The sequence below is a fragment of the Glycine soja genome, chromosome 5 (genome assembly GCF_004193775.1).
Source record: "Glycine soja cultivar W05 chromosome 5, ASM419377v2, whole genome shotgun sequence".
Classification (NCBI taxonomy): domain Eukaryota; kingdom Viridiplantae; phylum Streptophyta; class Magnoliopsida; order Fabales; family Fabaceae; genus Glycine; species Glycine soja.
In genome coordinates this window covers 34981453-34996467 of record NC_041006.1, presented here as the reverse complement: position 1 = coordinate 34996467, position 15015 = coordinate 34981453, and the positions used below count along the sequence as shown (strand labels likewise).

Sequence of the window (15015 nt, the reverse complement as noted above, 5' to 3'; positions counted from 1 at the left end):
AAAAATATCCTTTTACAAAAGAGTAAAATGAAAAAAAATACAAAATTACTGGGATGCGCTTAGCAGTGCCCATTGTTTAAGAAATGTTGAAAAGGAGTCCGTGGATGTTGGAGTGTGTTTAAGAATTGGGCTAGGCCTGGGCCTCTTACCTAAAGTTTCTTATAAAATTTGTTTTGTTATAAAAAAAAAAAAACCAACAACTACAGCGGTTTCTTGTTTCTGCAATGTGCTTCATCAAATATGAAAATATCAAACATTTGGGAGAGTCTGATATTACTGTATCAAATTATATGAATTTTTAATTAAAAATAATCACTTTTATTAGTTTTTTAATAATACAAAATTGACAAACAAGCGATTATTTTCTCTTAAAATAAACCAATTCAAGTCATACAAGTATATATACAATTTGGAACATTGCTATTTGTTTCTCTATTTTTTGTTCCGGGAATTCTGTACCTACACACCTGACTTTGCAGCAATAGAAATTATTTATGGGATTTATCTTTACTTTTAGGAAATTACAAGTTATGATTAGATATGTACAAGTGGATTTCTTATTTTCGGATGTTCAAGTTAACTGGAGGAAATTATTTTCTTAGGCAGGGATTTCAATGAATGTTTTTTTATTTATCAGAAAATAACTTGTGTATATTTTTTTGAAAAGGCAAAATATATTAAAACCATCAAAACTGGTACAAGGAGTACCAGATTAACTGAAAGTCATACAAAAACATTTACATGAAAATAAAACGTCACAAGCTCTCTAACTTCCCAAGTGTATGGCACTAATAATTAACATTAACGAATGAAGCTATGCCAAAAGATAATCCCGCTCAAAATCTAACACCTGCAGCATCCCCACAAAATTAGAAATACATTACAATTGCTGTACTATATAAATGACAGATTTCCAACCCAACAATGCCACTTAACGTCGATCAATACACGAGATGGGATTAGAAATCCACGAATTCAACGAGTAAACAAACCCTCTTTTGCGGATCCTTAGCCATTTCCATGCTAGATACTGTGCATGAACAAATATATAACTTGTATATTAATAGTATGGTACAAGGGGATTTCAATGAATGTTAGTAGAGATAGGGCAATTTGTTGGTGCTTCGAAGACATAAACTAGGACAAGCTATTTTTTTTATTTCTTTGTAGCTTATGATTTTAAAATTATGAAAACTTGTTTAAAAAATACCTCATCACTTATAAGACTGAAAGTTCAAGATTGCAAATTACTTTCTTTATGATAAAAAGCCTGATAAAGGGGTTTGTAAGTGTAAGGATTGCGAGGTGATTCTGCAAAAACAGAGTTTTTTATCCTTGATGTTTTCTTAGAAAGGCATAAACAAGAAAATCCAGCAAGTTACCAATCTAAGGATCAGGTGGTGGTAACTTAAGGGAGATAAACTTCTTACTTTTAAGTGGAAATTTTTGAAGGAAAATTGAAAAGCTTGATCCTTCATCTTCCTACAATGATTATCAATGGTCCTTCATCTTCCTACAAAGATATGACACTCCTCAAAAAATTGAAAAACTTGATCCTTCATCTTCAATGGGTACAGACAACCACATTTTCCTACAATGATTATCAATGAAGCTAACCAAATATTGAGCACCAACAAGGAACCTTTCAGACTCCAAGATTTAGTTTCATCTAGCTTTTTCCATCTTGAATTACATTGAACAATAACTCCCCTTATAACCATATGAGTAATACCATTGTTAAGGAAAATAAGGGGGTTAAAATATTGAGGCATCTCTATTTTTTTATGACTTTTGAGGACATCTCTATAAAAAAAAAAAAAACTAGGAGTAAAGTATACAAATAAACTTATTATTATATTCAACTTAAAATCTAATTAAAGACATCACGTGTGTATGTATAAATTTTTTTCTCTTACTTATATATTACTTAATTTTCTTATTCATATCTAATGAGTGACTACCTCACACTAACCGAAAACCAACTAACCGAAAACCAAACAGAGCATAAGATGTATACGTTATATTCTTAAAAAAAAATGTATATGTTATTAGGTATATCCAACAACTGCTAGTAACTCTTGTGCTGGTTTATTTTTAATTGGATTAATTATTATTTAATTTATGTATAATTTTGATTCTTTTAATTTTAATTGTTTATATATTTAGCCTATACAAATTCTCAACTATTCAAACTAATTTCCTTCCTCCTAAAGTTCCATTTAATAATCAACAGAATATAACACGGGGATACGAGATATATACTTGAAAAGTAAAAAATATAATTTAAATAAAAATGAAAATACCTTTAATCACATTTTATTATTTTCATCCAAAGAACATACATAGAACAACAAATATACGAGTAATATCCTGCTAAAAGGAAAAGAAACCTTGAAAAGCACATCCACAAGTGTCTTTAAAGGTTTGTCCAAAGGTGAGACTAACAGGGACTTGGTGTAACTTTTTAAAAGATAAACTAAAAACAACGAAGAATTTGGAATGGTGCATGATGAGGATGATGATGGAGCTTGAGGCACACTACCTTCTCATAGCAACCAAAGGAGAAGCCCTCATGAATCCCCCACAAAATAAACCAAAACAATTCTTAAATATCAAAAGATATATGTAATGATATATAGAAATATGATTTCATGATAAGAATGAAAGGAATTAGAGTTTCTTCAAGACATCCTTCATCAAGCTAGGGTTGGCAGTATGAAATTCAATCAACTCATTAAGTGTAATGTGTCCATCACCGTCTTTATCAATCTCTGCCATTCGACGCTCAACTTCCTCCTGTGAAGTTAAGCCTAGCACTTTGAGAGCATCTGCAAACTCAGACAAGGAGATATTGCCATCGCCATTCACATCAAAGCGCTTGAAAACGCGTTCACACTCTTCCCTTTCACTACCCATAATTTTTTTCACCAGAAGAATTGAATGTCATGTACTGAATTAATATTGAAATGAGTGAGATATTTATTTAAGAAGTAAAAAAAACTAAAAACAAAAACAAAGTTGCCTCTAGCTAGAGACTCGGTCTTGATGCTATATGATCGGATAACCTTTGGAGTTTTACGGCATGCAAGCCATTCGCAGGAATTTGTATAACCATATTGATTTCTTGTCTCCAACTTTTCTTTCGGGTTTCTGTGACCAACTATTATTGCTCGAGATTCATGGACTTTCTTTGGCATACTTCATAATTAACCAATTTTAGTTTTGTATGATTTTTTATTATTTTTTTTGTGACTAGTTGTACATATATGAACACATGCAAATTTGGAATATTAATTCTTTTGTGTGTTAGCGACCTATATGCACGGAGGCTAAGGCCAGTTTTTAGAATTTTGAAGGTGATAGGTACAGATCTAGATCACTAATTCATAATGGAGTAGCTTGAAATTGAATAGATTGATTGGATATGATATAGCTCTATTGAGGAAAATGAGAAAACCATTAGTTAAGAGAGAAAAATGAAGAAAATTAAGTGAAAAGAGGTCTACTTAGAATATTAGGAGAAATAATTTTTTTGATATCCTTCGAGTGTATCTGGCAATTAAGAGATGAAAACTAGTATTTTAAAATCAAACCGGTCATTAACTTGATATCAAGACATTGGTTGAAGATTTAATGATTGAATTGAGATTGAACCAGTATTAATAACATAATATTAATTAAATGATAATATTAAAGGAAAATATGATCATAACTTTAAAATACTAAAAACTAATTAAAACTGAAACACACTTTCATAGGTTCTTAACATTTAAAGTGTATAAAAAAATTCAAATCACTTACACGTTAAAGTTTCAACAATACACATAAACATATTAATAATAATAGAAGTGAGAATATGAATATAACTACTGGGCCATGAACACACATAGGTTCAACTCGTTTTCACGTTGAACGAGTAATGGTTCAGTGTGATGAAAACGATGACGAAGCAACAATGTCAATGTCCATGGACCCTCGCGTGAGGCACGCACGAGCCATAACATCACACGCCAAAGACCGCGCAGTGTGGAACAACCTCATAACCCACTACTCCAAATCCAACCTCTCATCCTACGCTGTCTCCCTGTTTCACAGACTCCCTTTTCCTCCCAACGTTGTCTCATGGACCGCATTAATCTCCGCGCACTCCAACACCCTCCTCTCCCTCCGCCACTTCCTCGCCATGCTCCGCCACAACACTCTCCCCAACCACCGCACCCTTGCCTCCCTCTTCGCCACCTGCGCCGCCCTCACTGCCGTCTCTTTTGCCCTCTCTCTCCACTCCCTCGCCCTCAAACTCGCCCTCGCCCACCACCCCTTCCCCGCCTCCTCCCTCCTCTCCGTCTACGCCAAGCTCCGCATGCCCCACAATGCACGCAAGGTGTTCGACGAAATTCCCCAACCAGACAACGTTTGTTTCTCCGCCTTGGTAGTTGCACTCGCCCAGAATTCCCGCTCCGTCGACGCTTTATCGGTCTTTTCTGACATGAGGTGTCGCGGTTTTGCGTCAACTGTTCACGGTGTTTCTGGTGGTTTGCGTGCTGCGGCTCAGCTCGCTGCGTTGGAGCAATGTAGAATGATGCATGCACATGCAATTATTGCTGGGTTGGATTCGAATGTGGTGGTGGGTAGTGCTGTCGTTGATGGATATGGTAAAGCGGGTGTTGTTGACGATGCAAGGAGGGTTTTTGAGGATAGTTTGGATGATATGAATATTGCGGGGTGGAATGCAATGATGGCTGGTTATGCACAGCATGGGGATTATCAATCTGCTTTTGAACTGTTTGAGTCTTTGGAAGGTTTTGGACTTGTGCCTGATGAGTATACTTTTTTGGCGATATTGACTGCTTTGTGTAATGCTGGGATGTTTCTGGAGATTTATCGGTGGTTTACGAGGATGAGAGTGGATTATGGTTTGGAACCGAGTTTGGAGCATTATACGTGTTTGGTGGGTGCAATGGCACGTGCTGGAGAATTGGAGCGTGCGGAGAGGGTTGTGTTGACAATGCCGTTTGAACCGGATGCTGCAGTTTGGCGAGCTTTGCTATCAGTTTGTGCGTATCGTGGTGAGGCTGACAAGGCTTGGTGTATGGCGAAGAGGGTGTTGGAGCTGGAGCCACATGATGATTATGCTTATGTTAGTGTTGCTAATGTGTTATCAAGTGCAGGGAGGTGGGATGATGTTGCGGAATTGAGGAAGATGATGAAGGATAGGAGGGTGAAGAAAAAAGGTGGGAGGAGTTGGATTGAAGTGCAGGGAGAAGTTCATGTTTTTGTGGCGGGGGATTGGAAGCATGAGAGGTCCAAGGAAATTTATCAGAAGTTGGCAGAGCTTATGGGGGATATTGAAAAATTAGGGTACGTTCCTGTTTGGGATGAGGTGTTGCATAATGTTGGGGAGGAAAAGAGAAAGGAGTCTCTTTGGTATCACAGTGAGAAGTTAGCTGTTGCGTTTGGAGTGTTGTGTGGATCTGCACCACCAGGGAAGCCGTTAAGGATTGTGAAGAATTTGAGGATTTGTAAGGATTGCCACGAGGCTTTTAAGTATATGACAAGAGTTTTAGAAAGGGAAATAATTGTGAGGGATGTCAACAGATATCACAGATTTGTGAATGGTAACTGTACTTGTAGAGACATATGGTAGCATATACATGTTTGAGGCTTGTTTCTAATGATAAGTGATGCTGAGAAAGAAAACTGATTTTTCCCCATTACGGTAAGTCTTTTTCTTACTGGACTTTCTGTATTTTGCTTTCATGTTTTTGTTTCCATTTTGACTTCTTTTGAGTTAGATCAAGTTTAAGATATTTCATTGCAACCTTTCTAGTGAATTCAGATAGGTGAACCGTGACTCTGAAAATTTTAGTATCCAAATTTCTCTTGCAAACAAGGAGATGTATGTGGAAATTGTGTTATTCCCACAGTTAGTTTGTTGTTTTCTTATGGTTATTGCATGAGATGCAGATGCAGCTAAGGTGGCTGAGTGGGCGGAACTCCACTTAATCCACTTGACATTTGATGTTTGAATAACATTCTGAAACTGTCGAGGTGTCTAGGTTAGTACACTTTCTGTCTATTGTATCTGAAAGATTGCTTGTGTGAGACATGCTATATAAATCCCGAGCTTGTTCTATTTCTTGACTGAGCAATATATTAAATAGGGCCAACGATTGCTATACATAGTTTAGAGTCCTACCTATGGAAAACAATTATGTAAAATCACAAATGCAAAATTATTTATGGGTTGTCTCAATGTACTCCCATTGAAAAGTTCAATTGCCAATTAGGAAAGCAAAGTTGATGGAAAAAGAGGGATGTGAGGACCCAGGAGGTAGGTATACAAAAAAATAAAAAAGCCTCATCTAGTTATCTGTTTAAAAAGGCAAGGAAAATTTATAGTTTCTTTATATTGTTTTCTTTCTTTGACTTTGAAGCCACTTAATTCATGAATTGCTAAATTCTATCCGGTGAATTGATGCTTCCATCTCAATAATCATTGGTAAATTAATGCATTGTCATTTTATCAGTGATATTTGGTTTTTGGGTGGTCCTAAGTAAGTAGTATTGTTAAAATATAATGAATTTTTTGTAGAAGTAGAAACGTAGGATTAATTGGGTCAGGGTTTTGCATCCATCGATATATTTCCACCTTCATTTAGCCTTAAGGAACCTATTTGTACACTGTACAGTCACAATGTAAATACTGTCCAAGTGAGTTTTGCATCCAACACTTGAGTCGTTACAACAACCTAAATAAGGAGCCATTTTTAAGGAAGCTAGTTAAGGAACATGGTTTGGTAGGATTTAACAAATAAAATGTTCTCCATGGTTAACTCCGCCCAAAAGACTCTTGCCTCCAAAGTGAAAAAGTAGATCCAGTTAGAGGTCAAGTTAATAGGACTCAGATGTAACCACATTACTATTCTAAAAGAAATGCTAGGAACACACTTTTTATTATTACTTGAAATTTATTGAAAATTACAAAAAATTATAGGTCACACTTCTTATTCAATGAGTTTTACTCTTAATTTTATTGATTTCTGTAAATTCTAATCAATAATAAAGAGTGTATTTTCAACACTTTTACTCTATAATTTAATTATGGATCAGAGTTGAGTTTGCGTTTAGGAAGTATATCTATATCTGTATCCTAAGCCCACCCAACTCCACCATTTACATTTTGGGGAAAAACTTACCTGACCTTAGGACAAATTAAGTATTTCCTGTCAAATTTGGGGTCGGTAGGGGCCAGTGCCCTGTACCCACAGCTGCATATATGGGTTTTCTTTAGCCCTGTCTATTCGGGGACAAAATATTTGATATTTTCTTCATCCAAAATGCTAATTACACCTTTGGCAGTTTTTAATGTGAATAAGAAAAAATTCAATGTGTTCTTATTAAGCTTTATTCTATAAGAAACCAAACACACTCTAAGTCTAAGGTTGAATGCCATTTAAGCTATTACAATTCACAAATAATCCAATGTCATAGTAGCGTCAATCAACTTGTTTTTAGGTAAATCAGGATGAATATATATAAAACTGAAAATGGGGAAAAATCAAAAGCACCCTGTATTTTCAATTTTATTAGAACTTCGTCTTACTTTTTTTCCTTGTTTCCAGTTTTAATCACTTGAAAGACTGCATGAATTCATGCATCAAATACAGAGATGGGGGAGAATGAAGTGGCAAAATCGCATGTTTTTGGAATCAGTGAGGAAATGCTTAGAGGAAGAAGGTTGAGGCTGCCATTGTCAAAACACGCCCTCATAACACTTTTAACAGCTGAAGTGAGGATTTCAACACCACTAGCTGCCCTTGGGGAACGTATTATTCATTGATTGGAAAATTCAACAGCTTATACAAAATTCAAAAATCACTTCTTGCTTAGCATAAATAATTGATTGTGTTGGCTTCAAAGGGTAAAGTTATTGAAAGATACAGTATATATGATTGATATTCTGTCATAGTTGTTAATGCAGATTACTACCATAAAATTTCCAAAAGGGATAATTACAATCTGTTGAGGTTAGCGGTAAATACACCTAACCCTACTTGATTAAAATGTTATACATATCTTCCTTATCTTATATATTATTCATATCCGTTATTTAAAAATAAAATAAAAAATCACAAGTGTGTGCACGTTTATCCGTCTAATTTGATGGTTTTGAATCAGTTCAAACGATCAGTTACTTTGGCAGTATCGGTTATATAAAGAACTAACATTGAAATCCATGCACTGCCGAATTCTAAAGAAAAAATAGTAAAAAATAAAAATAAATTGAGTAATTGAATAAAATAAATACAAAAATTCAAAAAATTGTACAATCAACACATGATGGTGGTTTGACAGTTTTAATAATATTATTGATTATATAACTAGTTATATTATATCTAAAATCAGTTATATAATCGGTTGTTGGATAAATAATTGTTTGTTTAACCAATTCTAGAAAATAAATAAATTTCAAAACAGATTTTATACTATTTTATATATTTTCTAATGGAGTTGTTTAGTCATGGGTTAAGCTGGAAAAAAAAACTTTCTAAGATGGTTATAGCAAAATTTCAACTATATCAGTAACTTAGCTATTTGTTTTCTTTGTTTAGAATCAAAATATTTTGAATTGTGTTTTATTGCTTACAGGTTAGAGTCATGCTTGGTGATTCTTCTTTACATTAGCAACAAAATAAGATATGATAATAAAGCTACTATATTGCCGATCCGTGATTCCAATTAAAATATCCACATGTCAAATAAATTACTCATCCGATATTGAGCATAAAGTATATGCATGCATATTTCTAATCATAAGCATCTGCTATCCAAAATAATATATAAAAATTTATAGTAATATAAATGATATTAATTGGGCTATATCAGCCAAATTGTCAATATATATATCTAGAGCAATCTAGGTCCTTTTGATAGCATCTCTAAAAGTTATATCTGATTTCTTCTCACCTTAATCAGACTATCTTCCCTCATATCCATCTTGTGCAATAGGTTTCTACTTTCTATTAGTCTTCTCCTAAATACATTGACTAAACTAGAGTTTATTGTATCTTTTTTATTATTATTTTAAAAAAAAGATAATATAGCAATTGACTATAAATAACTTTTCCAATTGTCTTTGATCTTACTTGCAAGTGAGATGATATACTGATTTAAAAAATACTACTACTATATTATATAGTAGCTGGCAATTCATATGTCTTGATGGTATTATTTGGATCATGAGCATTTATAAATGACAATTGATTAATATATGTATGCATTGACGCAGCTGTGACGTTAGCCGAGTTATTGTGATCTTGAGGTACGTCATCATTGCTCATTGCTTTGCTGATTGTATTTTAAGCTTTTCCGGTTCAATATTTTTTTTGAAAAAATACAATAAGTTTGTGGTTGGTGAATGAACTTAATATGTATGTATTTTTATCACATGTATTATAAGACAATTAATGGAGTCACAAATAACTATACTACCCGTTCAAATAAAAAATGAGTTGCACGAAATATAATATGTAAGGCTGAGATTTTTCAGATAAACTTTAATTAATAAAAATTCAAAGTATATATAATGATTTGATGAAAATCAGGATTTTTTTTCTTTAGATAAAAAAAAACTTTTCGTAACATTTATCATTTCTCTAAAGATAAATGTCACCTTCTTTCCAAAGGAATGCCCCTTTTATTTTGGAAAATGTTACTAGATGGTACGAAAAATTCTTGCACAAATAGCTTGATAAAAAAGTGTATTAATTAGCAGTTCTGTTTTCTATAATTGTCCTTAATTGTTATTTTCAGTTGATTTTAAATACTGTTATTGATTTTGAGAATTTGTAAAAAAATGTAAAAGAAGTTTCGAACATTCTTGTTATGGACTTGAGGTTTTTATCCAGAATTTTATTTAGTTTTTAAAATTTGAAACTCGAAAGGAATTTGCAAAATTGTACAAAGAAACAAAAGGCTTATTCATAATACTTTTATAATATCATTCCATCCCAAATCACAATGTATACAACTTTTTTTTTTTTTAAGTACATAGCTTTTTCTCTCAAATTATAATATGTATTAATTAAAAAAAACATTACGATATAAAAACTTTCAAGGGCAGAGTAATTTAATCTTTTATGAGAACTACTACATATTGGACATGCGTACGTTCAGCTATTAATTAATAGAATGACGTGAGTTGGCCACTAAGGTTTGCTGGCTGGGGATATTGCAATCTGATATCAAAAGTAAAAAGAAAACATGCTACGTGTCGAGAAAATGGAAGAGATCTTACGGACCAAATCTCACTAAATAATTCGTTGAAGCATAATATAGGTTTCATTATTTTACGATAACTAAAACCAAATGTATTCATGTTACATAGATGATATATATGAACATGAACATGTTTAATTGCATAATATGGGTTCAAAACGAAGTTTATAAATAGATTGAAATGAGTGTGTTCTTTTGGAGTTGCGGCCAGTGATTTCAATCTTCCTTCTATAGTCTCTTTTCCAGTTTTCCAATTGTATTTATTTTTATCCAGACGAATGAGTTTATAAGTATTTTTACTTTTTAAGAATTTGTTTGAGTAAAAATTTTTAGAAGTATTTTTAGAAAAAAGAAAAAAGAAGAAAAATATATAATGAGTTTCTTTATAAACTAAAATGAGTTATTCATTAATTTTATTAGTTAATTATTAATTAAATTATAAATTTCTTCTCATCTTTTAGAGAAGTTATATAAAAAAACTTTTACAAATTAATTAATGAAAAATTTATTTTAATTTATAATATTTTTCTTATTTTCTTTTCTTAGAATTACCTAAAAATAATTTATCCAAACATGCTCTTCTTTGACTCAAACTTCAGATAACAAAATATGGATACTCGCATGCCATCATAATTTAGAATAAAAGATCTTTTTTAATATAGTGAGTAAAATATCGGTTACATAAGTACATATCCATATCAACTTTTACTATAGAAATTAAGGTCCAGTATTAGAGTTTCTGATCGATAAACTATATACAACAACATGCTGACAAAATTAAAGGATACTGACCCATCAGATAGTTAACTTTAATCTTTTATCAAGTCAAAACTTGTAACCCTCATTTTCTCCAAGTGTGACTTCCCATTAAGATTGCGTGAGAAAAAGTCTTTGAAGTAATCTTCCATCAACATGCTTTTGAACAAGGGTGGGTTCTCAGAATTTATAAAACTCTTCACTGGCCCAATCTCTGCCTCAAATTTGGGGTTGAAGAACATAGCAATAGAAATTCTCTCCTTCTCTTTGTTCACTGCAGCCCTATGCTCTATGCTGGTATAGGCCCCATTACTAAGAATCTGCAAGATCACCGACAGCATAAGTTATGGATAAGGAGATATATAGTGAGATACTATCATTTATAAATAAGCCATGATTATCAACTACCTTTCCATTAATTAGGTGTTAATGCATGCTGTTTCAGTTTTGTGGAATACTGTACCAAATAACTAGTAAAAAAATTAAATGAGGGAATCAATGCTATCATAAACTATTTTATGGAATTACTTGAAACGTCAATATTTTACTTTTAAAAAAGTCAAAATTCACGCCTTGATATAGAAATGTTAGTGTTTATGACTTGTCTCATGTTGTTCTTAATGTAAATACAATAAAAAAAAGATGAACAAAAATAACAAGAAATAAAATAAAAGGAGTTTTCTTTTTAGTTTCACATATAAAAAGTTTCTCTCCTAAATATGGAAAATGTTCATTGTATTTTTATTGTTTTACTTTTTTTAAAAAATTAAATATTTTTTGTGATGTAAAAAATAATAAATAATTTCATGTTAAGAAAAAGAATAATATGATACAAATTTTATTTTTTAGTTAATTTAATTTTTAAATTAGTATAAAAAGCTTTTTATACAATTTATTTATGGTTCACTTACTCTTCTGCATCTACCTCTAAAGAAGCAGGGAGAAATTTCTTTATTTCTTTATTTTTTATGTCTATTTATCCAAACAAAACATCTTTTACTATTTTATTTTTCTTTTACTTTTATCAGTTTTTTTCTCTTTTTTTTTCTTTTCTCTCTATTTCACTTCTAATTCAAATACACATAAATCTAAACTCAGAAAAAATAACTTTCATTAAACAAATTAAGGTAAAACTTTTTGATCGATAACATAGTCAAATAAAAAGATCACAGTTTAGACTATTTAAAAATATTTTAAATATGATAGAGTTATAATTAAGTTTATATTCATTATTTCTTTCTTTGAGCTCAAGAAACTGTTTAAAGTTTATCAATCTATTTTAAAGATTTTATTAAAAACAAACTTTAAGTTAAGAAAAAAATTATTAGTTTTGAAAAAGAAAAAACTTAAACTAAATAAAAAATTTAAACTCATTTTAAATTACAAAATAAATTCAAAAAATATAAGCTGTTTTCACTCATTTGCATCATCCATGATCATGACGTGACGATGTTGAATTTTGCTTTATCCATTTAAAGCAATTAAAAAGTTTGCATATTAACCGGATTTATTGGACATAATTTATGTTAGATGCAGAAAACTAGACTTATGATATATATATATATATATATATATATATATATATATATATATATATATATATATATATATATCCTAGGACTAAGTTCAATAGACCACGTGCTGAATTAGTATTAAAAAAATTGAATGAAAAAGGAGAGAAAAACATGACACACCTCCATGATGTCCCCAACGTTAACTACAAAAGCATCAGGAAGAAAGGTCACAGGAATCCAAACCCCACCTTTCTTTATCTCAAGACCCTCCACACCATTGACCTGGTGAAGGATGGTTATGCCCGAGGCATCAGAGTGCGGGGTGAGCCCTACAACAAGCTCTGGCTTTGGACATGGTGGATAGTATGTCATTCTCACTGACTGCATGCCATCATCAAAAATCTCCATCACTTCCTTAATCTCCATGCTTATGGCTCTTCCCAATAACCCCAGAAGTTCCATACCTAGTTTCCTCAATTCTCTGAAGTATGACTCCAAGGTATCCCTTCACAAATTAATATATACGTATCTCATAAGGTGTATATATACATACATACATACATATCTGATTACTTTTGGTTTTGGTTTTCCAATCAGAATTGATATTTAATGTAAATCTTATAATTATTAATTATACATACATAAGCATACAAATTATTATACATATATCATGATCAAGGTATATACCTATATACATACATATTTGGCTACTTTCATACTGTTCTCCAATCAGAATTCATATTTCATCTTAATAATTTACATTGATATTGAATGTAAATTTTTATTACGTAGGTGAATTATCAAAGTAAAACTCTGAATTATAATTAGAAAACAACATTAAAAATACATAAGGAATTGCATATAATTTTTCTCTTTATTTATTGAGGGTTTAATAGAAAATAAGGAAATTAAGAGAAAGAAATGAATGAAAGTATATACCTCAATGATGCAGGGAGCTCAGGGAGAAGATGTGGCTTTCTTCTTTCAAGAGGGTTGATCACCATGTAGAATCTGTCCCCCCAGTCAAGCTTTTGATCTTTACATCTTATCACAGTTCCATAGCCTTGAACATCTCCTGGTCTTATTTGGTACTTCTTTTTCTCTTCAATGGGAAGCTTGAAGAACTTCTCAATCTCAAGTTTCAGCTTCTCCAGCAGCTGAGAGCTAACACCATGGTTCACCACCTGCATAAACAAAACAGTAGTGCTCTCATATAAGACTAAAACACAAATTATACAGTAGTTAACACTTAACAGCAATGACTAATTAAGCAATTATATTAATTAATCAATGCAAATGGAAAAGTTATCATTAATTCTATATTTGAAATTAAGGGTATATAATATATATGTTAGGGTACAAACCTGAAAGAAACCCCAATCTTTGCATGCTGTAAACAACTTGTCAAGTTCAGCATCATCTATAGCATTTTCATGTAGCAAGGCTTTGAAGTCAAAAACGGGAATGGTTGGCAAAGTGGTTTCATTTGATCGAATTGTAGGTTCTTGTGGGCGAATATATATTTCTGGTATTCCCATTTCTGGTTTCTTGGGCATGTCCATCACGCCAAGAACAGAACGAGAGCTCCCAAAGACACTAACCTGCTGTGATGAAGCCATTGGTAAATTAAATTAAGGTGCAATGAGAACGAACGGTGTGATTGGTATTTATGCAGCAAGAAAATGCCGTATTCAGTTTTGACCCGTTCTTGGAGGTTAAAAATATTTATTAAAATGTGGATATATTTGACTATGACGACTTAAATAATTAATTTGTACGGCCATGATAGCTATTTATTTGCCGCAGTAGAATAACTTGTTTCAAATGTGCATATGTGCTATGACTGCAACTAATTTAATTAATGCATGTATATCCAACACCGTAGGTTATGTATTTGTCATAATTAATTATTTGGATCAAATTTAATTGAAGGATGAACTGTCCTTTATTTATTTATTTATCTATAATATTGATTTAAAGTATTTATTAATTTCATTAATAATTATTTTCTATTGCAGAATTTAACAGTGGAATATTTTTTAATTATATTTAAATCTAAAACTTTACTTTAATGAAATAGATTTAGTATCACTCCAATTAATGATTTATCGGTTGATCAAATGTCTTTTAATGATGCGTTTGCAAGTGGTTAAATTGACAACACGTGCTTGGCAGCGATCAATTAAATTAAATTTGGAGTTGCACTTATAGATGTTATGTTTCAGGAAATTAAGTCCTATGAGAATTCAATTACATTGGACATGGATGTGTGTATGAATTAATTATTCATAGATATACTTCGTGAAAAAGGATGATATATATTTACTTTTCAACAAGTCGGCTTGTTATGTAGCTGAAAACTCTTTTGTTTTTAAATTTCTTTGGAGTTTCTAAAAATTTCCTTCTAGTATTTCCTTGACTAGATAAATAAATTGCTTCGGTACAAACACGGCTTGCATTCAGACTC

General features: G+C 31.9%; 3 protein-coding genes across 4 annotated transcripts; 1 reads left to right on the top strand and 2 right to left on the bottom strand.

Moving 5' to 3' along the window:
- Positions 1–2270: 2270 nt before the first annotated feature.
- On the bottom strand, positions 2271–2949 carry LOC114411536 (polcalcin Phl p 7-like). Its single transcript, XM_028375183.1, has one exon. The coding sequence runs from the start codon at positions 2914–2916 to the stop codon at positions 2671–2673; it is 246 nt and encodes an 81-aa protein (XP_028230984.1). The 5' UTR covers positions 2917–2949; the 3' UTR covers positions 2271–2670.
- Positions 2950–3858: 909 nt separating this feature from the next.
- LOC114412739 (pentatricopeptide repeat-containing protein At4g33170-like) lies at positions 3859–8064 on the top strand. 2 transcript variants are annotated; one of them, XM_028376755.1, is made up of 3 exons: positions 3859–5716; positions 5965–6056; positions 7623–8064. In XM_028376755.1, the coding sequence occupies exon 1, from the start codon at positions 3920–3922 to the stop codon at positions 5642–5644; it is 1725 nt and encodes a 574-aa protein (XP_028232556.1). In that variant the 5' UTR covers positions 3859–3919; the 3' UTR covers positions 5645–5716; positions 5965–6056; positions 7623–8064. The 2 variants fall into 2 exon arrangements, with proteins under 2 accessions (XP_028232556.1, XP_028232557.1); XM_028376756.1 differs by lacking the exon at positions 5965–6056.
- A 2847-nt stretch (positions 8065–10911) lies between these two features.
- LOC114412738 (codeine O-demethylase-like) lies at positions 10912–14232 on the bottom strand. Its single transcript, XM_028376754.1, has 4 exons — positions 13913–14232; positions 13488–13732; positions 12729–13053; positions 10912–11354 (listed from the first exon to the last, which is right to left on the bottom strand). Exons 1-4 carry the CDS (start codon positions 14165–14167, stop codon positions 11088–11090), a joined length of 1092 nt encoding a protein of 363 aa, XP_028232555.1. The 5' UTR covers positions 14168–14232; the 3' UTR covers positions 10912–11087.
- Positions 14233–15015: the final 783 nt, after the last annotated feature.

What these genes read in the sequence shown, in the direction of transcription:
- LOC114412739 (XM_028376756.1), top strand. Translation starts at nt 3,920, where the DNA reads ATGGTTCAGTGTGATGAAAACGATGACGAAGCAACAATGTCAATGTCC.
- LOC114411536 (XM_028375183.1), bottom strand. Translation starts at nt 2,916, where the DNA reads ATGGGTAGTGAAAGGGAAGAGTGTGAACGCGTTTTCAAGCGCTTTGAT.
- LOC114412738 (XM_028376754.1), bottom strand. Translation starts at nt 14,167, where the DNA reads ATGGCTTCATCACAGCAGGTTAGTGTCTTTGGGAGCTCTCGTTCTGTT. An exon ending in GAGCTCCCTGCATCATTGAG is followed by an intron (nt 13,054 to 13,487) that starts GTATATACTTTC and finishes TAATTTGTGAAG; the next exon opens with GGATACCTTGGAGTCATACT. An exon ending in ACGTTGGGGACATCATGGAG is followed by an intron (nt 11,355 to 12,728) that starts GTGTGTCATGTT and finishes GTGATCTTGCAG; the next exon opens with ATTCTTAGTAATGGGGCCTA.